At 44.4% G+C, this 25,425-nt stretch overlaps 1 protein-coding gene and 1 long non-coding RNA gene across 19 annotated transcripts in view; one reads left to right on the top strand and one right to left on the bottom strand.

The window, feature by feature from the left end:
- The window catches only part of AHI1 (Abelson helper integration site 1), a 177,518-nt gene extending 157,096 nt beyond the window's left edge, over nucleotides 1-20,422 (bottom strand). For 6 of the 18 annotated variants that reach the window (XM_043542957.1, XM_037894834.2, XM_037894835.2 and 3 more), the window contains exons 1-4: nucleotides 20,276-20,414; nucleotides 11,002-11,084; nucleotides 6,945-7,016; nucleotides 6,363-6,484 (exon numbers count right to left, since the gene is read on the bottom strand). In XM_043542957.1, coding sequence (XP_043398892.1) covers nucleotides 6,363-6,484; nucleotides 6,945-6,954 — 132 coding nt within the window. In that variant the 5' untranslated portion in view covers nucleotides 6,955-7,016; nucleotides 11,002-11,084; nucleotides 20,276-20,414. Of the gene's footprint in view, nucleotides 1-6,362; nucleotides 6,485-6,944; nucleotides 7,017-7,221; nucleotides 7,303-8,580; nucleotides 8,816-11,001; nucleotides 11,085-13,274; nucleotides 13,328-20,212 lie in introns of all 18 variants that reach the window. The other 12 variants (XM_043542962.1, XM_043542961.1, XM_037894830.2 and 9 more) reach the window with 8 other exon arrangements.
- A 220-nt stretch (nucleotides 20,423-20,642) lies between these two features.
- LOC119565788 lies at nucleotides 20,643-23,788 on the top strand. The gene is made up of 2 exons (XR_005224713.2): nucleotides 20,643-21,335; nucleotides 22,847-23,788. It is a non-coding gene; the product is annotated as an uncharacterized LOC119565788 (long non-coding RNA).
- The last annotated feature ends 1,637 nt before the right edge of the window (nucleotides 23,789-25,425 follow it).

Here is a 25,425-nt window from a genome sequence, read left to right on the forward strand (position 1 = left end):
TACCAGATGGAACAGAAACAGAGCATTCATGCTTAAAATATGTTTTTGTATTTGGACAGCTTTAAATCTGTACTTTCAACGTTCTTTTTCAACAAACACCTTATGTATATATTCACCACACAGTAAAATTCAAAACTACCTCAATGAACAGGACTACTCCATAATGGTATGATATGTCAATGTAATACATTTTGAAAGATCTGGAGAAATGAAATGCAGAACCAAAACATGTCTCAAACAGATATTAATATTAATGTTAGAGGTGCCAATGCCTGTGCCAATGCCTGTCCTTTTTACCATGAGCAATGTGCCAAATTTTGGCAATGAAAATCACTTTCCAAAAGACAGACTTAATAAAATGTAAGAACTGACAACTCTTAAGATGACAGTTATAAAACTACGGAAAAAAAATCTATTAATAAACTACTCTTATTAAAGGGACCGAGTCAACCTGAAATCTAGTCCACTTCAAAAATGTAGCTGAAAGTATTTTCAGATAATACACCCATCTTTGAACCCCTCTGTCAATTTTTGTGGTTTTGCAAAATACTTTTGTAAAGGTTTCTCTCCCTTTATGGATGAATGAAAAACCCACACAGACAACATAGCAAACTTACTACAGGCCTGATCCAGCAATGAGCTCCACACAGATATGTCCCTGAGCTTGTGTGGGGCTCCTATTAAGTCAGTGGGGCTCCATGTGGGCTCAGGGGGTTGCCAAAGTGAAGCTCATTGCAGGATTGGGGTGTTACTGACTACACGGGGGAAACAGTAAAACTAACTATACAGACAGAGCTTTCAGATGCACACCCACAAGAAACCCCAATAACTAAAATATATCTTTTCCCCTCTGATTTCTTCCAGTACAAATATTTTATTTCTGTACTCTTCAGCCTTTTCCTTGCCATTACCCTATTTTAAATAGCAAGACAATCCTGGGATTCACTTCCCATCTAGCTAGGAAGGGCACAGTGGCCAAAGAACTCTTGACACCTTTACACAAACCCCAGATTGAGAACCCCTATCACGGGTGTTACTTGTAAGAATAGCAAATAAAAAAAATCTAAGACAAACCAATTTAGACTGACAGGGTTCCTTTAAGTAATCTTATAGTTTTTGTATTTCTCCTTTGGGTTCTTGGTTTTTTGTTTTGTGGGGTTTGTTTGTTTTTTTTTAAAATACTTAAGAACGTTATATAAGAACCGGATATTTAAATATTCACCTGGTCTGTCTAGATAATGCCACTAAATGTCATCCTGAGGGGTTGGGGAAGGAAGCAGGCAGGTCCAACCCTAAACATGCGCAAAGCATGTAGCTACAAAGGTGCACACACTTTTGGAATCTGTGATTTCTAGAGATCCATCTCTGAAGAGTGAGAGAAGGATATGGTTGACCTTTCATGTGACTAACCAAGAAAAGTTGATCACTCCCTATCTGCCAACCAGCTGCCTTCATCACAAGTTTCACCTCAGCTTTCTTAGCTGCCAAACCTTCCCCTCTACCCTTGAGATGAGGAGGAAGCCTGGTTTAGCCATGATGGACATGGGGGTGAGGGGAGATTACAAAAGGAGGTAGAAAAGGCATTGGAGATGTTGAAGAAAGAAGGGAGGGGGAGAGAGAGAGAGAATTATTATTCTTACTAGAAAAATAAATTGGACAGATAAACAGAGTGGGAGAAAAAATGCACCAACACAGAGTCAACATAAAGAAAAAGGGAATGAGGGAAAGGAAAGAGAAGCATAAACCCAGACATAGTAATGTAAAAAATGCATGCTAAAATATTAAATTAAATAATTCTATTAAACGTGGGATGTAAATGTATGGAAGGATAGGGAATAGCGCTGCATGCAATGATGTTCATCTAGGGTAGCAAAAAACCTAAGGCCAGCCCTGTATTCACACACCTTTTCAGTATTTTTAGTTACATAGTGTGTACTTAAAATTATGTAGTATTTAATCATGAAAATACTCATCATCATATGAATTTAACCTTTTCCTGCTTAGTTAGTCCAACAACATTCTTTCCATTCAAAAGCCAACAATCCAAAAGGATGTGGCAGATTATGTACAGGTAATTTTAAGAGTGACAGATAAAGGAAAGAAAGGAAAAATATTTTTACAGTGGCTAAAAAAATCCAGCAGATTATATACAAAATGAAAAAAGGCAAAGCATACAGAAACATCAACTGATTTTGGATGGATTATCCCACCTCCTTATCTGCATTTTTACTGAGCAGGTTTTACCCATGAAGTATAATGGATGAAGTTATTTATCAGACAAATAATTATAGAGGAACAATAGTGACACCATAGTCAAGGTTATGTCACTCTTTTGTCTTTGACAGTACCTTACTCCTTCTCTGTAGCTGAGGAAGCAGTTTTCTTTCAGAAAATAACTTGGAATTAATCATTTACATGTCAGTGATTTTCTGAATTTATCCTGATATGTAAAAAGTGTTCCACTGAAGAAAACTGAAAAATCATACCTGAGATATTTTGACTGGTGTGTTACATTTTTTGTAAACTTTGTGCAGTTCATCATCTACAGCACCCACACACACATATATATCCCTAATTTGAACAAACCCCTTTGTTCACTTAAATTTAGCCACAACTCTTAGCAAAACAGAAGCTCCTCCTAACTATATCAAACACTGCCCCCAAAAAGCTGGCAAATTACAGGAACATCAACACATTTTATCGGTAGCACAAAAAGCTGCCTGTGGCTAGGCTCAGACCTTAGTTCCTCAGACAGCACCAGTCTGTACAACCTTAATTCATGCCATTGGTACATATGCATTATGATACAGACTTTTATTACATGATCACATACTATTCTATTCACAGGACCCCTGCCTCATTCAGTAAGAAGGAAGGATGGTGCTTTGGGGCTGGAACAGGACTATGCAGTGAAGGAAACTGTTGTCTGTAGGGCCTCTGCCTCATTTGTTGTAGAAGTTGGAAGGTATGTAATAAAAAGATGGTGTCATGGTTAAGACACTTAATTGCCATACTGGTTAAATGGATTCTATTCCTGCCTCTGCCACAGAGTTCCTGTGTGACGCTGGGCAAGTCACTTGTGTGTTCCTAATTTTCCTCAGTGATCAACTTTAGACATCTAAGGCCTACAACTGAAGTCAATGCGAGCCATACTCTAAACCAGGGATGGGCAAACTTTTTGGCCTGAGGGCCACATTGGGGTTTCCAAAATTGTATGGAGGGTCAGTTAGGGGAGGCTGTGCCTCCCCAAACAGCCAGGCATGGCCTGGCCCCTGCCCCCTATCCGACCCCCCCACTTCTCGCCCCCTGACAGCTCCTCCAGTACCCCTGCCCCATCCAACCCCCCCTGTTCCCTGTCCCTTGACGGCCCCCCTGGGAATCCTGCCCCATCCATCCCTCCCTGTCCCTTGACTGCCCTCTGCCGCCCTATGCAACCCCCCCCTCCTTCCTGACTGCGCCCCCTGGGACCCTTTCCCCCATTCAACCACCCTGTTCCCCGCCCTCGGACCGCCCCGACCCCCATCCACACCCCCACCCCCGACCACCACCCCGAATTCCCCTGCCCTCTCTCCAACCCCCCTTGCTCCATGCCCCCTTACTACACTGCCTGGAGCACCGGCAACTGGCGCTGCTACAGCCGCACCGCCCGGAGCACCAGGACAGGCAGCCATGCTGCGTGGCTGGAGCCAGCCACGCCACCACACAGCACAGAGCACCAGGTCAGGCTGCGGCTCTGCAGCTGTGCTGCTTGGCAAGAGCTAGCAGCCCCACCGCTCAGAGCATTGCGCCGGCGGCGCAGTGAGCTGAGGCAGTGGGGGAACAACAGGGGAGGATCCAGGGGCTAGTCTCCCGGGCCAGGAGCTCGGGGCCGGGCAGGAGGGTCCCGCAGGCTGAATGTGGCCCACGGGCCGTAGTTTTCCACCTCTGCTCTAAACAGATAAACTGCTATAAAATGCTAAGTACTCTGAAAAAAATCAGTCCCTAGGGCTTATTGGTAGATGAATTCCAGTTGCTGGGCACTCAAGTTGGTCACCCAAAATTAGTGGACACTTCTGAGGTGAATCTCTCTTTACTCTGGTCCCCATCTGTAAAATGGGGATGATAACTTACCTCACAGGAGTATTTTGAAAATAAATTAATTTATATTTGTGAAGCACTCTGATTCCATGGTGATAAGCACTATGGTGTGTGACACGGTCGGGCCAGAAGGCAAAAGGAGAGTAATAGAAGGCAAATATATTAGCCCCAGGCTAAATAGGTCCCTTTTCCCTGGGTAAGGTAACAGGGAAGGTTCCAGAACAATCAGGAACATTCTGGAAACAATTAAGACAGGCTGATTAGAACACCTGTAGCCAATCAAGAAGCTGCTAGAATCAATTAAGGAAGGCTAATCAGGGCACCTGGGTTTTAAAAAGGAGCTCACTTCAGTTTGTGGTGTGTGTGTGAGGAGCTGGGAGCGAGAATGCGGACTTTTGGAGGACTGAGGTGTACAAGCATTATCAGATACCAAGAGGAAGATCCTATGGTGAGGATAAAGAAGGTGTTGGGAGGAGGCCATGGGGAAGTAGCCCAGGGAGTTGTAGCTATCACACAGCTGTTCCAGGAGGCACTCTAGACACCTGCATTCCACAGGGCCCTGGGCTGGAACCCAGAGTAGAGGGCGGGCCCAGGTTCCCCCCAAATCCTCCCAACTCCTGGTCAGACACAGGAGGAGTCAACTTGGACTGTGAATTCAGAAAAACGGCCAAGCTGAGGGCTGCCGTGAAGCTCCAAGGCAAGCAAATCCGCCAATAAGCGCAAGACCCACCAAGGTAGAGCAGGAACTTTGTCACAGGTGATAAGCACCACGAGGAAATTAATAATTTTGTATTCAGAACAGGCTCTGAAAGGTATGCAATAAGGTCTGAGGCCACACATGGAGTGCTGAGAATGAAATGAAATATTGACCGGCTACCAACTGAGAGAGTACCATCCATGCTGTGCACTGAATGAAGAAAAGGTCCTGTGGAAAAAGAATATGTGATTATGTAATTGAAGACGGTATCATAATGCATACGTACCAGTGGCATGAATTAAGGTTGTACAGGCTGGAGCTGTCTAAGGAACTAAGCCCTGTCTAAGGAACTAAGCCACAGGCAGCTTTTTGGGCCACCAATAGAGTGTGTTGATGTTCCTGTAATTTGCCAGCTTTTACTGGCTGGACGGGGAACTCAGCAACAGAGAGATAAATGAGAGCAGTGGTTGGTGGAGTCCAAGTCAAACGAGTGGCCATTTTGGTGAGTGGACTATTGACCAGCGTTGCAAGTTGAACGAAGAGATGATGGCGAGTGGTTTTCAACCTGTGGTCTATGGACCCCTGGGGATCCACAGACTATATCTAAGGGCTCTGTGAAAGGTTGTCATTACCATAAAACAGTGGTTTTCACCCTGGGGGTCCAAAGACTAGGTCTAAGATTTCTATTCAAAATTTTTTTAGGGGTCCGCAAATGAAAAAAGGTTGAAAACTACTGAGCTTAGGGATCGGATGGGTCGTCACCATGGAACCTGAAGTCACCACAAATGAGTGAGGGAGATTGTGAGGCAAGGAAGATAGACAGCCATGAATCAAAATCAAGAGAGGAAGGCTGATGGAAAGGAGCTGGGTGGATGTTAGATGACAACTCCTGGAGGGTGGGAGGAGAGAAGAGTCATATTCAGTGCTGTTCAGAAGCAGAGAAATGAGTGGGAAAGAGGAGAGGGAGTTCTAGTTTGATTTAATTTTGTTTTAATATTCTTATTTTCATGATACTAGCTTTGGAAAACTTAATAAAGTTGACATTTACCTTTGTTACCAACTAGACAACTGATGAGCATCTGTAAAACTCACAGACATGAGCTATATGCTCTAAGAGCTAACTACTAGTATTACTGTGGGAATGATCCTGCAAGCCCTTCACACACGACACTCCATCTGAAGTTAATGTGAATTTGGAAAGCTTGAAGGATGGCCTCCAAAATTCTACTGAAAAATGTGGTGGATAAGAATAGGTTGACACAATTTTAACTGTAGGCATGCCAGTAGGCATCCTTGAACATTAACCTCGAATTACATTACTAGTATCACTAGGTCACTGTAAATTGTAAACTACTGGGGTTTACTCTTATTGTTCAGTATGGACATCAATAATGAATAAAAGTCATACATTAAAAATGAAAGTTTTCTATTATGAAGCAAACACCACGTTTTCTTTTCATAGTGCTTGCTGAAGCTTACAGCATCTCCTTTCTGTTGGGAGGGAGGAAGCATACTTCCTTTGCTGAGAGATATGGGATTTTTTCCACGAAGGCAAGCAGAATCACTGTTCTCAGGTTAACAAACTCACCATAATATTCTCATGAGAGTGAAATTTTTGCTTCTTTGATTTCTTTTTTTCTGTTAGCCCAGAATGACTCCTGAATATTTCCTCAAAGCGAACTTTGGTTTTTGCCTTTGCCTCACTCTCCGCTGGAAAAAAAGTTAAAATAAGATTAATTGGCTCAAATAATTAGGTTCATTACAACAGCACCTGATTACACTTTTAGGCATAGAGGGCAGCATTTTCACCAGAGATGAATTACACTAATCAAGACTTTTATTTTACCTTGTGAAACTGAGAAAAAGTTTCCATTTACAATGGCAACCAGATGAACATAACTCAAAGAAGCAATATAGGTAGAATCATCTATCTATTGTACACAACAAGACAATTCTCAAATACATTGTTTCACATGTTAACTATCAATTTTATAAATCCTGCAAATGTTAAATAAAAAAGTTCATAAAACAAAACAAAATCAGCTATAAGCATTGACCAAGAATTAATCCAAGGCAGCACTAAAGATCAATTGATGGAAGTAACAGAACATTAATACCCAATTCTAAGAATAAAATGCATTTTGGAAATTAAAAATGTAGAAGTTCTCACCTGGTGGCATTTTCAGTCCTATATTAAGAATGGCTCAATACACTACACCTTTCTTTCTTAAAGTTCAACATTCTGCAAAACATACACCAACATTCAGAATATTTTAATTAACAAAACTAAGTTACAAAATGTATAGTATAAATTTATGCCAGCCTGAATGACTGGGTTAGTAATACTGAGACTAAAAAAAACCAAACTAAAAAAAACCCAGTGTTGATTGGAATAAATCTAAAATGCAATTCAATTTATATGGAACAATGCAAGAAATACTTCTCACCATATAAACAGAGTCAATGAAATAGAATCCATTTCCCTTTAATTTGTGGCATGCTCTAAAGAGAGATTTTACAGATTCACTCTTTAAAAAAAACAAAAAAAACAATTAAGACTCAATCCTGCACACCCTCTTCACTCAGACGATACTCCAAATGAAGTCAACATTAGCTTTGGTGGAGTAAAGATCATAGGACAGGGTCCTAAATTCCTTCTTACAAAATGTGAGGTATATTAGTTCTAAAAGAAACTTGAGTGGATATGCCAAGCATAAGTTCTAGCAATTACTGAACTGTCATGATGTACTAAATAGGGTTGGGTGAAATTTATTGGCCAACCCCTCCCCCCCACACACACACCCATCAAATATGCACGTTCAGCAACACCAAAACACTTAATTTTTTTTATTGAAACAATTATAAAAAAAGTCTGAAAAATATCAAAGTGTTTTGATTTTTCAGTTTGAAACGACTCTTCATTTCAATATTTATTTTTATTAATAAAAATATAAAATGATCATCACACTGAAATGAAATTTGACTTTTTGATACACCAAAAAAAGTTGTTGTTGTTTTTTTAAATTATTTTATTTTTCAGAACTGCCAACAAACCAAAATTCCAATATTTGCACAGCTCTAGAAACCAAAAAGAGAGAAACAGAAGCTACGCATTAACATCTAGTTATACCAATTCTACCTCTTGCTGCTAGGCAGTCTTTTGAGGTGGAAACCATACCAACTTTACATTCTGAAAGGTGTTTGAAATTGACAGGTATGACCAAAAGTGGCTTTACATGGGGGGCTGCAGGGAGCATCTTTTCTTGTAAAAATGTAGCTTGTCATTTAACAGCTAACAACAATATTTTTTCCCCCAAAAGAAATATCATTTATTTCTAGCTCAGAAACAAAACTACTTCAGTGTCATTGTTAAACTATGCATCCCTATGGTCATAACCCTTAAAAGAAATGAAAAAAGAGAAAATGTATTTTTAAATAATCATGTCTTAGGGGGGTTTTTTAGTTACATAAGATCAATTTGAATATTTCTAAAGTTAGATTTATTGTCACTATAAGGCACTATAAAGTATGTGTCTCAACAGGATACCACTGCTTTACACACAATTCAAATTCAGACTCAGATAGAAATAGAAAACATTTACTACTTTAAGGTAGAAACCAAAACACTGTTAAATTATAATACCCTGCAGTTTATCAATTATTTTTGTCTTTTGGAGAGTAGGGAAGAATACATTTTGTGATTGATTTTATTCTCTCAAGAGTCTGAGCACCAAGAAAGCAGGTACTCTCAAGTATATAAAAAGGAACACAGGACAAAAAACAAATAAAATATGCGTAGCGCATACCTGCTTCCAATCTAATGGCTGAAATATCTTCATTAGTATCCAAATATACACAACAAAAGAGGGCCACAAGCAAATAAATTTTGTCCACAGCTGATCATCTTCTCTACAGGCTAGGCTAGTATTCTCACTGCCACTTTTTTGCTTTGAGTGCTATAAATTGCACAGATCCACCAGGCTTGACTGAAGACCACTGAACTCTCTACACACCACTCTTCTCCTGCTGAATAAATTATCCCTTTCATGACAACAAAATTAAAACCCGTAATATTAATAGTTATTTTTATCCACTGTAATAGGAAGGAAGAATTACATAACATTTGACACACAGCCTTTAATTAACAGTATCAGGAATCTAAATATAGCCCATTAATCAACATGGATAAGAACAAGGATGTTCCCCCTATATAATCTCATTTTAAAATAGGAGAGATTTAATCTTGTGTTAAAGTTCAGCAATCAGAGAATCCCAAAATGACTAAAGCTAGAGTTTTCCTTAATCTATTATTTTTCTAGCATATTGATTAATAAAGCAGTTTTCCTCCAGCAATGACAAACACACATAATACAGTACAGGGTTATATTCCAGACACCAGGATATAATCTGGGAAACAGAAATCTGCAGCCAGAGATTTTAAAAATTTCCTGTATATCTTCCTGCACATTCTCATTTTCTCTATCTAAGCTATCATTTTTTAAACTACATTTTTCAAATTCATCAAGTAGCAAAAATAATCTTCAGAATGGCAACTAATGTACTGTCCATCATTGTCTTTTGTGTCTATAAACAGATAGTGTAGTATTGCTGCTTCAGTATTTTATACTTCTGTAACATTTTCTGTCCTGAAAGATCCCAGGGGCTGTATAGGTTATGCTGCAAAGAAAAAAAATACCCCAGCCACCACAGCAAAGCAGCCACACGTAGGATATAACAAAGCAGAAGTGTGTGTCTACTGTTAAATGCTACACTACAGGAACTGAAGAATTCCTCATCCAATATGAGCCACAGAAGAATTTAGGTAGGTGGACCTTATTACACAATTTAGAATTTGATCAGACTAGCTCCCTTACCCTCTTGCAAAAAGTGAAATGAAATTTTTAGTGATCACAAATGGTCATGACTCCAGACTTTGTTTGCTTACATCTCACCTGAAAGATAGCATCTGCACAGCAAAATGCTTCCCAACACTGAACTTGGACACTGACTGGCCAAGCTGCTGAATCTCCAGCACCATCTTGAGGCACCCCGTGTTTTCCTTGGAGGTTTCCCATCCAAGGATTCACTGCTTAGTGTAACTTAGATGTAACTGCTTAGCTTGAGATCTCACAAGACTGCAACCCAGAATTACTTGACAAAATGGCACAAAAATACAAACTATTCCTATTCATCACCATTTATTATTTATGCAAAAACAAAAAGTGTGTTAGGTTTTTATTCATTCGCCTCAATGGGGTACTTTAGTCAAGAGAGTGATTAACTAGGCATCATTTCTGAAGCCTTATTAATACCATGTAAATGCTAACTTGGCAACACCAGCTAACATAACTCTCCATGTCAAAGAAAGCACAGAATTAAATATAGTAAAATATCTTAAATGAATCAAACTGTACCACAGAATCTCTATGGATAGAAATTTTAAAATTTCATGCTTGAATAATCACAGTACAGCAGCAGAAACATACTACCTACAGCTGACCAGGTGATTGTGCAATGCTCAGGGAGATTTGAGAGGCTACAAAATTGAACACCCAATGATAAAGGAGGCTTTCAATTATCCCCATATTGACTGGGAACGTGTCACTTCAGGAGGAGATACAGAAATAAAATTTCTAGACACCCTTAATGACTACTTCTTGGAACAGATAGTCCTGGAACCCAAAAGGGGAGAGGCAATTCTTGATTTAGTCCTAAATGAAACACATGAGCACATCCAAGAGATGAATATAGCTGCACTACTCAGTAACAGTGACCATAATGTAATTAAATTTAAATTCCTTGTAGAAGGAAAAATACCAAAGAAACACACAATAGCATTTAACTTCAAAGGAGGAAACTAGACAAAAAATGAGAATGTTTTTTGGGTTAGAGGCTGTCTTTTTGTTCTATATTTGTACAGTGCATAGCAAATGGGGTCCAGGTTCTCTAGGTGCTATGATAATACACATTTATAATAAATAAAATAAATAATAATAATAATAATAATAATATGGACAAATGTAGTCATACATCTAGGAACAAAGAATGTAGTCCTACTTACAGGATGGGGGGATTCTATCCTAGGAAACAGTGACTCTGAAAAAGACTTGGGGTTCATGGTGGAGAATCCCTTGAACATGAGCTCCTAGTGCAATGCCATTGCCAAAAGGGCTAAAGCAATCCTTGGATGTATAAACAGTGAAATATCAGTATTGAGATTACATTACCTTTTTATTTGGTACTGGTGCAGACCATCATTAGAATACTGTGTCCAGTTCTGATGTCCACAAGTCAGGAAAAATGCTGATAACTGGAGAGAGTTCAAAGAAGAGCCATGAGTATGATTAAAGGATTGGAAAACATGCCTTATAGTAAGAGAGGCAAGGAGCTCAATCTGTTAAATGTCAAAACACTTTGTTAAAGCAGAGTTAAGGTTGCCTGGTAGTAGCTCATGCCCTTCCAGAACATTAAGTTCAGCAAAACTCAAACTTCTGAAAACCAGTAAGCATAGAGTTAAGGTAAATGCCTATACAACCTTAACTCTACATCCACGGAGGTGACAATAGCACTGAGAATGATCTACATGCACTCCTGCTGCATTCACTGTGTTAGGTGTAGATTCAGTGGAAGAGAAATAAGGTGGAAGAGCTGTGACAGTGATATTAGGAGACCTGGGGATTAGTTTGAGGAGCATCACAGAGCTGTGACTGCCATACTAGAAGATGTGGTTCTGAGTCCTCTCCCCCATGTGTTTTATGAAAGGAAAGAGGTGTATATATACCTTGAGTTTCCACTCTGCATCATTTCAATACAGAATGGTACAGGTTGTGTGAGTGGCAGGGCACTGATACTGTCAGTAGAAAGGCCAGATATGAGAGCAGTCTGTGGCTTTAATGATGGGTAGGGGAAAGTAGAGGTTTAGGTGGTATCTTACATGCAAGTGTGAAGGGACTATAAAAAGAGTGAAGTAGTTTTTAAATATTACAAGTGTTGTATTCTGTTGAGGCAGCAGGCTGGGTGTTTGAGTGTACAGCAAATGCAGCTGTCCATTACAGTGAAAAGGGAGAATGGGCGCATGTGTGTTATGGACATATTGGGGCATTGCTCAAAGAGGGCAAAATTAAGGTTGCATGAGTTTACCTTAACTCTGCACTTCCTGACTTTCAGAAGTCTGAGACTTTACTGAAATAATGTTCTAAAAGGGCAGGAGCTATCACTGGGCAAATGTAACTCTGAGCTAATGAAGTATTTTGCCATTTAATTTCCTAGGTTTTTTTAAACAGAAAGTGAAATGTTTGCTGGTAGGAGTTAATGGTCTTTTCAACAGTTGTGGTTCTCACCTAGGTTTGCTGTTTATATGCTCCCATGTCTAGGTAATAATTAGGCTTGGCACAATTAAATTTTTTTTACATAAATAATTTTGAGCAAGTATCAATGTTTATTTTAGGTATTTTTTCTGTTTTAATTGATTTAATTTCCTGCAACTGTGTAAATTTAGGGGGTGAGTTGTCAGACAGTAATTATTCAATGACAGTAGACCTTGAGATTCAAAACGTTAAAGCTTTAAAACAATTAAAACACCAATCACAAACATCACATGTCAAAATATAGAGCAAATATCCTTAAATCAGACTCTAATAATTTCTCAAGCAGCATTTCTCTCTCTGCCTATTTGTAAATTTCTATTATTGTCAATGGATATATTTTTTCATCTGTTTGTGTATGTGTATGGTGAAATTGACATTTACCAATAAAAACCTAATCCTTCCAAGCCTAGTAATAATTAAAGACATAACATTTATATCGTACTTTTCATTGGTATAACTTAAAGAACTTTACATTATTATCCTCATATTACAGGTGGGAAACTGAGGCACGGAAAGGTGAAGTGATTTCCCCAAGATCATCCAGCAGGCCCAGTGGCAGAGTAAGGAACAGTTTCAGTCCAGTGGTCTTTTCGCTAGACCATAGAGTCACTACATAATTCCTCAGTGCTTCTTCTTCACTGCTACACATTTTGTTATAGTAGATGTGATGTTGCACCCCATAATGCTTTATAGAAATATGCTTATGAATGTAAATATTACATAACTGGAATATGTTTTATGCTACATATGTCATGTAACATATCTCTCCAAAAGTTATGATCTACTGAATATATTCATCCTATTTGTATGCATGTATCATTTTTGTATTTGAAGTTATGAATATTGGCTGTGTACTTGTTTGATTTTAAGTAGCCTCAGTGAAACATTTGGTCAGCTTCTTGAGAAAAGACTATTCTCAGTAAGTGCCCAATCAAGAAACACTTAATCTGACAATAGACTTTGACAGATGCCAATCCACATCTGAGCTTTCCTGGAAACATTCCTGTAAAGTTCTGAGTCATGCCTGGACATGTGACTCCAAAACTCCATTTTGTAGCTGTAATTCTACACAGGCGGAGAGGGGGGTTTCCACCCAGAAGAGAGAAACTATACAAAGTCCTGGGAGACCACACCTTTTTGTCTTCAGTTTAGCTCAAGAGGTAGTCTCTCCACCCCAAAAGGATGCCTGAAAGAAACGGGAACAAAGGACAGTAACCACAGGGGTATGAGTGATTGCTGGACCCAGACTAGAAGAAGGCTAGTCTGTAAAAGAAACTTATTGGAACATCTCTGAGGGTGAGATTTCATCTGTAATCACTTTCTTACTGTATTAGGCTTAGACTTGCATATTATATTTTTATTTTGCTTGGTAATTCACTTTGTTCTGTCTGTTATTACTTAGAACCACTTAAATCCTACTTTTTGTATTTAATAAAATAACTTTTTACTTATTAACTAACCCAGAGTATGTATTAATACCTGGTGGGGGGGGGGGGAGGCAAACAGCTCTGCATATCTCTCTATCAGTGTTATGTAGGGTGAACAATTTATGAGTTTATCCTGTATAAACTTTATACAGGGTAAAATGGATTTATTTGGGATTTGGACCCCACTGGGAGCAGGGTACCTGAGTGTTGGAGATAGGAACACTTCTTAAGCTGTTTTCAGTTAAGCCCTGCAGCTTGTGGGGGGCGTGGTTCAGACCTGAGTCTGTGTCTGTGGCAGGCTAGCATGTCTGAAGTCCCAAGCTGCCAGGGAAAATGGGCTCAGAGGTAGTCTCAGCACATCAGATGGCAGGTCCCAAAGGGGGTTTCTGTGATCCAACCCGTCACAGTAGAATTAACATAATAGTTTCACTTGGAAATGTTTGCAATGCGTAGTTGTTAACAGGGCCAGTGAGAGAAATCTCATACATGGTCTATGTCCCAAAACCTTCAATTTTATTACATGGTTGTTAGAGTGCCACTAAACATGTGACAGAAGATTAGAGTGTGTCTGCCCCACCATTCTGTCACTGAGTTTGGGAGTGCAATCCAGACCAGTAAAGAGTTGTGTCACCACTTGCCCTGCAACCCTGGGTGCCTTACAATGCTTTGCTGCTATAGCTACCAGCCTCGAATGCTCACAGCTAGCCTACAAGAATGCAGGTCACACTCTGTGCCTATGTGCTATGAAGCCCTAGTTCAGCAGCTCTGATCCTCAGCAACCTATCCACACCTCCGTTCTACCTCCTGCCAGCCCTGGTTATAACCAGCAAGATGACCCTACCGCACTTCCAGTCCCAAATTTCCCCCCAAACCTTGTGCCCTGGAGTGTCCAGTCCTCTCCTGGACAGCTCAGAGAAATAATGTTTGTTGTGCCTTTAAAGAGAGAAAAGCATATTACAGTTTATTAACTTAACTGGGGTAAAGACACCTTTCCCCTCAAACACAGCACTGAATTGGTTTATATTAAAATAAAACAAATTTATTAATAGGACATAGGTTAAGTCAGGGATGGGCAAACTTTTTGGCCTGAGGGCCACATCTGGGTGGGTAAATTGTATGCAGGGCCATGAATGTAGGGCTCAGGGGAAGGGCTTGGGGTGCAGGAGGGGTGTGGTGTGTGGCAGTAGCTCAGGATACGGGGTTGGTGGTGCAGGAGGGGTACAGGGCCATGAATGTAGGGCTGGGGCAGGGGGTTGGGGTGCGGGAGGGAGTGCAGGAAGGGGCTCAGGGCAGAGGGTTGGGATGCAGAAGAGTTGTGAAGTGCAGGAGGGGGCTCAGGGCAGAGCGTTGGGGTGCAGGAGGGTGCAGCAGGAGGCTAAGGGACTCAGGACAGGGGTTTGGGGTGCAGGGGTGTACCTCTAGCAGCTCCAGGGTGGCAGCAGCGTGCCTGTCTGCCCTGGTCCCGTGCCACTCCCAGAAGTGGCCATCATGTCTGGCAGTGGCTCCTGGGGGTGGGGTGGGGCAGATGGCCCGAGCACTGCACCCCCTCTGCTGGAGAGGGGGAAACTGCACTCAAGAGCTGCAGGGGCAGAAGCTGTGGGGGGCAGCAGCAGGACAGGGAGGCCTAGGGCAGTGCGAGGGATTAGCGGGGGGCCTGGTGCCAGCAACAGGAGTCAGACCCACCCCCCTGCTTACTCATCGGTCGCAGCGGGGAGAAGAGCGACCTGGCCCCAGCCTGCTCCGCTCCCCGAGCTCCCAGCCCTGTTGCTTGTGGGAAGGGGCTTGAAGGAAGGGGTCAGGCCCACCCCCACACTCACCAGCAGCAGCAGCGGGAAGTGGAACAGAGCAGAGCAGGCTGGGGCTGGGTAGTTCTGCTTCCCGCCGCCGCTAGGGAGTGCGGGAGCGACCCTTTCTGCCAGCTCCAGTACCTACACTAATCCCGGGCTGCATCACTCGGGGGAGGGGGCTGTCGGAAAGGGGTGGAATGGGGGTGGGGTGGGGGCGGAGCAGAGGCGGGAAGAGGTGGGGCTGGCTGCTGGAGCCAGTGCCGCATACGCACCATGCAGCTGCCTGGGGCACCATGAAATTTGGTGCCTCAAATTACGTGGTGCCCTACGCAGTTGCGTATTCTGCATATGCCTAAGGACGGCCATGTTGATTACTTTCAGTCCCTCTTCACTCCAGATCTGATTTCAGCTCACATGGAGAGGCTGGGAGAGAGGGTCAGACCCCTGCAGAGAGGTAGGGCTCCCTTAGATCCCAGTACACACACAGAAGGGGAAAATTCAGGAGGATCACGGGACGGGAACTATGTTGAGTGGGGGTGGGGGGGGACCACTGGGAAACTTGATAGAGGCAAATTTTTTGCCAAACATTGACAGATCATTCTCAGATTTCTGCCCATGGTGGGTTTAAAACAACACCTCTGTGAGCTCACAGATTTCTAAAGTGGCCCATTCATCTCAGTGAAATGTTCTCACCTGAAAGAGATGACTACAGCCTGGAACAACAGGTCTGAGACATGTGAACTGCTCCACTCATGTCAGTGGGTTTTTCCATCCCCCTCCCAAGTGCTGGAGAGTTTCTCGTGTGTGTAAAGCCTCCTCACCCCAGTCTCAGTCAGCAGTGTGTTCTTGGTGCATGCTCCAAGCACGCCTGTTTTAAACCCTCCAAACAGAGGGGCAGTGGCCATACTGGGTTAGACCAATGGTCCCTCCAGCCCAGTATCCCATACTGGCTAATGCCAGATGCTTCAAAGGGAATGAGCAGAACAGGGCAATCAACAAGTGATGCATCCCTTGTTGTCCAGTCTCAGCATCTGGCAGTCAAAGATTTAGGGACACTGAGAGCATGGTTGCATCCTTGATCATCCTGGCTAATAGCCACTGATGGACCTATCCTCCATTAACTTATCTAATTCTTTTTTGAACCCTGTTATACTTTTTGTCTGCACAGCATCCCCTGGTAATGAGTTCTAGAGGTTGACCACATATTGAGTGAAGTACTTCCGTTTGTTTTAAATCTGCTGCCTATTAATTTCATTGGGTGACCCATGGTTCTTGCATTATGTGAAGGGGTAAACAACACTTCCTTATTCACTTTCTCCACATTATTCATGATTTTATAGTCCTCTATCATATCCCTGCTTAGCACTGTAATCTCTTTTCCAAGCTGAAGAGTCCCAGTCTTTTTAGTCTCTCCTCATATGGAAGTTGTTCCATACCCTTAATCATTTTTGTTGCTCTTCTCTGTACCTTTTCCATTTCTAATATATCTTTCTGAAGATGGGGCAACCAGAACTGCATGCAGTATGGATTTATATAGTGGCATTATGACATATACTTTCTTACTATGTCTTTCGTAATGGTTCCTGCACACTGGGCAGATGTTTTCTGAGAACTATCCACAATGACTCCAAGATCTGTTTCCTGAGTCATAACTAATTTAGACCACATCATTTTGGATATATAGTTAGGATTATGTTTTCTAATATGCATTACTTGCATTTATCAACACTGAACTTCATCTCCTATTTTCTTGCCCCGCCTTCCAGTTTTGTGAGATCCCTTTGTAACTCTTCTACTTTGAACTTAACTATCTTGAGCAATTTTGTATCATCTGCAAACTTCACTACCTCACTATTTTCCCTTTTTTTCAGATCTTTTATGAAGACGTTGAACAGCACTGGTCCCAGTACAGATCTTTAGGAGACCCCACTACATACCTTCCTCCATTCTGAAAACTGACCATTTATTCCTACCCTTTGTTTCCTATCTTTTGACCAGTTACTGATCCCTAAGAGGACCTCACCTCTTTTCTGATGACTGGCTACCTTGCTTAAGAGTCTTTGGTGAGGGACCGCCTCAAAGGCTTTCTGAAAATCCAAATACACTGTATCTACCAGATCATCCTGGTCCACGTCTGTTGACACACCTCAAAGAATTTTGATAGACATGATTTTCCTTTACAAAAGCCATGTTGATTCTTCCCCAAATAGCGTTCACCTGTGTGTCTCATAATTTTGTTCTGTACTAGTTTCAACCAATTTCCCTGGTACTGAACTTTGGCTTACCGGCCTGTACCAGCCATTTTTAAAAAACTGGCTCTGCAGTACAACCTGTGTTGCCAGCCATTCTCAGTTTTGTACACTCATCTCAACTTCACCAGCAATTATTTGGGACCAGCACTGTTCTGGGCGGCACAGCCTCATGACACCGGGGGAGACATCCCTAATCTCTTTTCCTCCGAAGTGCCAAGGCAGGTTTCTGTGGGGAAGAACAGGTAGGTCTGCGCTGGCGGGCTGAGTGAATTTCACTCCCTGTAGGGCAGGCAAACACCCCTCCTCAGACACCTGTCCCGAGGGCTGGGAAAGCAGCAGGGCTCAGGTAAGGCAGGTGGGTGGGAAACTGCCTACAACATAGCAGTTCCCCTTGCCATCCCTGCTGCAGCCGCTCTGCCCCCACTACTCCAGGTAGAATTCTGCACCACTACGCATGCACATAATTAATGTGCCGTGCATAATTTTTTTCCCCTGCAGAAAATAACTTCTACTAGAAAGTTACTGCAGTGGCACTAGAACAGAGCAGCCATTCCAAGGCAGGAGTAGCCCCAGCTGCTGATATGGAAGGGAAGAGGTTGCCTGCCCAGCGCTGTGCCTGTGGGGCCAGGTCAGGAGACAGGGAATATGGGGGAACAGACAGTGCGGGGTTGGCGGATCACAGAGTGGGGTTCATAAGGGCTAGTGGGGGAGAACAGACTAGGGCAGGGGATGAATGGGAGTGGAGGTGCTGAGCCACATGGGCACGGAGGTGGGGGTGCACAGCCACATAGGGGAAGGGTGGTGGCTGAGTGGGGGGACAGGGGGAGAGGGTGCAGAGTCACATGGGGGGAGGGGGCTGGCTGAGGGCGTGCAAGGCTACATGGGGATGGGCGAAAGCGTACAGAGACACATGGGCACGGGGGAGGGGGTGTCTCAGTGGGGGGGGGGGGGGGAGGGACACTTGGGGACCGGGGAAAGGGTGCAAGGACAGGAGGGTACAGGGACACATGGGGACAGGGCAGATGTAGCTGACTGAATGGGAGAGGCTAGAGGTCAGCCAGGATCTGCATAGGGGAGGCTCCCCTAACAATCCCTTCCTGCCCCCCCCAAAAACCTGTTCCATATTTCTCCCACCCATACCCATCAACCCCCAGGTTCACTCCCAGGCTCCTACCCTCTCCCTCAGCTCCTCTGTTTACCCCTGACTCCCCCAAACTTTTGCACTGCTTCTGAGGGGGGCGGGAAATACGGTTCTGCATTGCAGTTTAAATTAATTATTCAAAGTTCTGTATTTATATGCCTAGTAAGGAATCTATTTGACAAAAAAACATTTCTTAGTCTTATTCGTTGTCTGTACTGTTACAGACATACTTGCTGACAGGTATTTTGAAATAAATTACCAAAATAATTGAAATTTGTGTGATTATATTGTGTTATTTTGTCCAATAAAATATGGAGAATATTGCAGAATTTTAAAATATGTGCAGAATCTTTAATTTTTTCACACAGAATTCCCACAAGAGTAGCCTCCACTCAGGAGTCTGCCCAAGTTTGCCTGAGCCCAAATCCAGCGGCCAGTACCCAGGCAGCTGCTAGCAAGTGGGGTTAGCGACTCATGTCACAGCACCACACATTCCTCCCCTGCAGTCTCAGCCCCCCTCAAACCCCAAGGTAGGGCAGTGGTCAGCATAGGGTTGCCAGGTGTCCAGTTTTCGACCGGAACGTCTGGTTGAAAAACGACCCTGGCAGCTCCGGTCAGCACTGTTGATCGAGCTGCTAAAAGTCTTGTCAGCGGTGCAGCAAGGCCAAGGCAGGCTCCCTGCCTGCCCTGGCTCCGTGCAGCTCCCAGAAGCAGATACCATGTCCAGCTCCTAGGTGCGTGGGCGGCCAGGGAGGCTCCATGAGCTGCACCCACCCTGAGTGCTGGCTCCACACTCCCATTGGCCAGGAACCGCAGGCAATGGGAGCTGTGGGGCGGCGCCTGCGGGGGCAGGCAGTCCACAGAGCCCCTTGTCCCCTCTGCCTAGGAGCCGGATATGCTGTCCGCTTCCAGCAGCTGCCTGAGGTAAGCGCTGCCCAGCTGGAGCCCACAGCCCGACCCCCTGCCCCGAATCCCCTGTTGTGCTATAACTGAGCCCCCACCCCCAGGCCCAAACCCCCTGCTGTACTGTAATCGAGCCCCCACCCCCTCCCAAACCCCCTGGCCCGAACCCCCTGGTGTACTGTAACTGACCCCCACCCCTGCCCCAGGCACGAACCCCCTGCTGTGCTGTAACTGAGCCCCCACCCCCTCCCAAACCCCTGCCCCAGGCTCAGCCCCCCCCAAACTCCCCATCCCAGAGCCTGCACCCCCGCCCACGCACTCCATCCCCGTGCTGCAGGGCGGGGAGAGGAGGGAGGGTGGGGGAGAGCGCGAGGAGGGGGGAAGGGGCGGGGCAAGGGCGTTGGGTTTTGTGGGATTAGAAAGTTGGCAACGCGAGACCAGCAGCGCGCGGCCAGTGTCACCAGCAGTCAGGGACCCAGTGTGCAGTTACTGGGGCAGAGCCCAGCGGGTAGCGGGTGGAGACCCACTCCCCCCGCCCCCCGAGCCCCGGCTGCCTCTTACCCCGCTCCCCATCCCAGTGCCTCCGCAAACGGCAGAGCGCGCGGGGCAGGGGCTCTCACTCACTTTCACCGGGTGTCCGGCACGGCCTCGAACTAGAGCTGCGACTGCCGCGGCTGCCCCTTCTCCCCCCCGCCACTTGGTTTCTTCCTCATCCCCCTCCGCGGCCTCTCACGCTCGTTTTGCCGAAAACAAACAACAGCTGCCAAGGAAACAACGCTCCGCAGAATGCGCATGCGCCTAAACTGGGGCGAACGCTGGGAGTGGAGAGGCATCCGGGACTTCTTTGCAGGCTTCCCACCTCAACGACAACGGAAACACATGCTCCACTACTGAGTCCCGAAGATGAAACGCGCGCGCGCGCTCCTTAGAATTAAGGGGGAGGAAAGGCGCCTGCGCTAGAGAGTGATGCAGTACATGCCATTCGGGGAGAGGCGGGCAAGACGTGATGCGCATGCGCGGCGCATGACGTTGGCGCTTATGATGCTAGCCGCCTAGCCCGGCAGTGTTCAGGGCGGGACGTTGTTGGAGGCTGCGTTTTAGGAACGTGCGTAAACGGCTTCTCCTGCATTGGTTTAATGCCCCCGCAGCCGGCTCCTGGTAGCGTTGGCGATTGGCCGCGGCAGGCGCCTGCCCCAAAGCTCAGGGAGGTGGCGGGGAAGCCTCCTGCTGACGCCAGAGGGCCCGTCAGCCGGTCCTGTGTCCCCACAGACTGGGCCCCTGAGCAGCCCCATTCCCCGCAGTGGCGATCCTGCCAGGCTGCCCCACGCCTGCGGGGTGTGATCAGGTTCACCTCCGCTCTCCTTTCTGCAACGCCCAGGGGCTCGGCACTGGGGCAGGGGAGCCTCACATCCCCGATCCCTCAAGTGACCTCTTCTGGGAAGCCGAGGAGCCCGCTGGGCATGGGGTGGGGCAGTGCATGCCCCTCTGCCCCAGCCGGCGCAGGCCCTAACCCCACCAGCTATCCTGTTGTTATTTGGGAAGCCCCAAATCGGTTTCTGTTGTTGCCCTTGTAGTGGGTGATGGCCCAGTAAAATTCAAGTTCAAAAGCTTTGCTTGACTTCCAGTTTCAAAGAACAGAAAAATATTTGCAAAAAAAAGCAGAGAACAGACAGTTTTTTCAATAGTAAGTCATTTGTTGATGGGGGGAAAAAGTTAATTTTTTTACCAGTTGTGTGTGTGCAATTAACTATGAAAATTAACTTGTAAAATGAAAGTCTTTGAATGAAATCATGGACTCCACTGAAGTCAGTGGGAATTTTGCTATTGACTTCGGTGAGGACACAATTTCAGTCTTTGCCTCAGTTATAAATGGCAGTACAAATAGACTCACATATGTTAGTAAATGCCAAAGTTTTTCAGTGTACCTACACTGGTAGTCTGGAAACTCCATTCTCATTAGAACTACTCGCATGAGTAGTAAAAGTAGCATGATCAAGTCCATAAGATTTCTGAAAGCTGATGCCCTACATTTGTCAAAATTATATGCAACTAATAAAACACGTTTTGTTAATCTTAGTACAATTATGACACTGTGACATTACCCAGAGTACAATCTGGACCGATGAACAGTTCCCTCAGTTCTTCAATCTGGGATGCTTTTTACATTGCTTCACAGTTACAGTTACCGCTCCTGGTCTGTTCACAAAACCTCCAACATGTAAATTACTCCCAGTTACAGTATATGAGTGCTATAGCCAGCCACTCTTGAATTACACTGCAGAACAACACCAGCCAATTCCCAGTCCCAGACTTTCCTCAGAAGTGCAGGTCGTGTATTGCCCAGCTCTCGCCTGAACAATACAAACTCAAAGTCTGCCATTTTATTAATAGAAAATGATATGCACAAATCCTATTATCCCAAATAGATAATTTAAAGTGATTACCAGTAATGAGGCATAAAAGTCAGATTTGGTTACAAGAAAATAAAAGTAAAACACAACTAATACCCAACTTAACAAGCTAAGTAAATTTAAAGCAAATGTCTCTCTCACCACGTTTCAACAGTTCTTCTGGCTGAATTTCTCTCAGTCAGGATCCCTCCCCCAGTCCAAAGCTGTTTCCTTTGTTCTTCAGGTATTGTGGATGCTTTAGCATCGCGGGTCATGCACTCCCCATCCCCCTATGGGATGGGGCAAGGGTCATTATAGGCCCACGGTGAAGTCTACGCGCCCCCCCTGAGTCCCGGAGTAGTGTGGTCCAACAGCCAAAGTCAATATACTCACCCTCACGATCAGGGCTGCGTGACCTAGTGGCCAGAGTCAGGAGAGCTGCTCTCACGATCAGGGCTGGGCGGCCTAGCAGCCAGAATCAATAGTGTTGGTGAGGTGGGCCACCACGTCAGGGTGGGCGGTGGCCAGGATAGGGGGACCCGGCAGAGTCAAGGGGGCATGGACTCCTTGGCCCAAAGAGAGGAATTAACTCCTGCAGTCCCAGTGCAGGGCATGCATGCCCCATTACACATAGGTGGAGATAAAGGGAGAGGTAATTTGGGGGATCTGCTTTCTCTTCTTATAGCTCTTTCGTTTCTTTAAGAATCATCTCCAGCTGAGGTTCAGGAGACGGAAAGTATGTCTAAACGTGAACCCCCAACTTGTCACGGTGTAGATTTTTGCCCACATCCTCTTTCCTCCCCAGGTCTGGGATTCCAAATGATTGTGCGGGACAACTAAAGATATAACAGGAACGGGAGTGAGATCACAGGGCTAAACGAAGGGAACCTGATGGGGACACAGAGCAGAGAACCCCGGACAGCACCCACTGCTCCTTGCCGGTGTCAAAGGAGTCAGCAGACGCCGCCCAGAAGAACTCTGCCCAGATACGTGAACAGACTGAGGAGTGGAAATAGGCCCAGCAGTCACAGGAAACCCCGTCGGCCAACCTCCTCTCCCTAGTTTTGTAGATGGCCATTTTGGCCAGGGCTAGGAGGAGGTTGACCAGGGGGTCACGTCACTTTGTGTGGTTGTGGTAGGACTGTGTTTCTGACCTGCCTTCTAAGAGCTAAAATCACTGAGAGCTGAAATCAGCTGAGAGGGGGCAGTGTTTCTGCCCAGCCTGCAAAAGAGCTGAAAATCACTGAGAGACTGATGTGCAGAGGTCACAGCAGAGATGCAGAAGGTGACTGACAGTCAGCTGGTGAATGAGCGACCAGCAGGGCGGCAGCGGAGAGGCGTGAGGAGCGGCTACCAGGGTGGCAGAGGAGAGGCGCGACGAGCAGCCGGCTGGTGGAGGGGCATGGTGAGAGTGGTGAGCAGGTGGCCGGTGAGCGGCCAGCAGAGTGAGTAAGATGCCTTTTTACCCCCAACCCCCAGGGTAAGAGGTGAACTCTGCAGATACACCTCTGAACTCTCGGTCTGCACTGACTAAGGACAGCAACTGTGAGTGGGGTGCAGAGAAGGGTCGTGCATGTGAAAGGGACTTTTGGGTTGGATTAAGAACTTGAGGGGAAAAGGGCACTGCCCAACCTACTTGGGGGTGGGTCTTTTACTCATGGTATATGTTCATGAACCTGTTTGCGGTGTTTTTCCCAAATTAACTCTGAGTTACTTCCCTCCTTTTATTAAAAGTTTATTTTCTACACTTGGACTCTGTGCTTGCGAGTGGGAAAGTATTGCCTCTCATAAGCCCCCAGGGGTGGTGTGTAATTTTCCCAGGTTCCTGCGTGGGGACTTGAGCCAGTTCTGTGTTGTATCGATGGAAAGGAACCCCTGGATATTGAACCTGTCCCTGGTTGCTGCTGGCTCCACGTGGCAGAAGGGTTACACAATTTTTCCATACTAGGCCTCTGGGGGGAAAAGAGCTTTTTTCCCCTTAAAGTTTACAGGGTTTTTCTGGACCTTCACATCTCTAGTCTGAGTGCCACTGAGATAATCTGCCCAAAAGCTTGTCCGCACCCCTCTTACATTCACAGGGCTCTGACATTCAAGCCCCTGCTTAATAAGGTTCTTTCAACTGAGGGTGCCCCCCCTCATTTGGGACAGGTTAAGCACAGTCCTGCTTTCCTGTATTCCTACGATAATTACAACATTGGTAACCATATTTCAGTACCCCTGCATTCAGTACTAAGGTCATTTGTACCCAACACCAGACAAAGTTGATCCTTTGACACAGCTGTAAATGATGAATATGTAAACAGCACAGGAGCAAACTGTATTTACATAAACACACCCATAGTCTCTTCTCCTCCCAGCTAGCTGTCAGGGAAGCATTCATTCAGATCCTGTTTACATTTGGAAAGTTTGGGAAAAACTGAAAAGAAACTTGTGTGAAATATTTTCTCTCAGAATGAACAGTGAAAGAAATTTTAGAGTAATATTTAAAATATTACTGCTGCACTTCAGTCCTTCAAAATGATGTCTAAAAACTAATAAGTATTTCAAATGAAGTTACTATAATTCAATTTATAGTATTAAGCAATTACTATTCCTACACACAAGTAGGCCAATATACCATAGTTATCTATGTAATCCCCTAGGGCACATTATTACCGTTCCCAGTCAGCAAACTGTGCAAGACAAAAATAAATGAAGCACTTCGTCTAGTAGTACCTATAAATAGATGGACAAATGTATAGGGAGAAAGAATCATAAAATTTGTGATAACACCTAAACCAGGTTTTTTAAAAAAGCATTGAAAGAGGAGAACAGACATATTACAGAGTATATTAGTAGAAAAATATGTGAAGTACTAGAGAAGATTGGAAGTGGGAAAGTATTTGCTCTGCTGAGTCAAAATGCCAGTAATACGATAGCAGCATGGCACATCATAATGGACAAATATCTACATATTACTGCAACAGGACGTGCTTCCCATGGCCTAAAACAGCTTTTTAATGATTTCATGCAGTTGGGCACACTGGAAAAGATCTATAAAAAGAAAAAAACGAGTTATAAAAGGTGAAAATATGTTCATATTGTAGCTGCAGTCTTTAAAGAAGAAGCAAGAAGAAAAGCCTGGTAAGAATAAAATGGTAACACTGAAACTATCTAGCAAAATGAGATGGAGAAAAACGATGATGTCATTTGAAAGTTTTTTTAAAACAAAGAAAGCTCTTCCAGAAAAAATCATAATTGAAGATCTTAAAGGTGTACTTGATGAGGCTATCTTCTGGGTTCACATGCAGAACTCTCTGAAGATTCTACAGCCAATTGTTTCTGCAATCACTAGATGAATCAGACAAAGCACTTTCGTCAAACATTCATCATCTTCTGGCCAAG

Source organism: Chelonia mydas, chromosome 3, assembly GCF_015237465.2.
Source record: "Chelonia mydas isolate rCheMyd1 chromosome 3, rCheMyd1.pri.v2, whole genome shotgun sequence".
Lineage (NCBI taxonomy): Eukaryota > Metazoa > Chordata > Testudines > Cheloniidae > Chelonia > Chelonia mydas.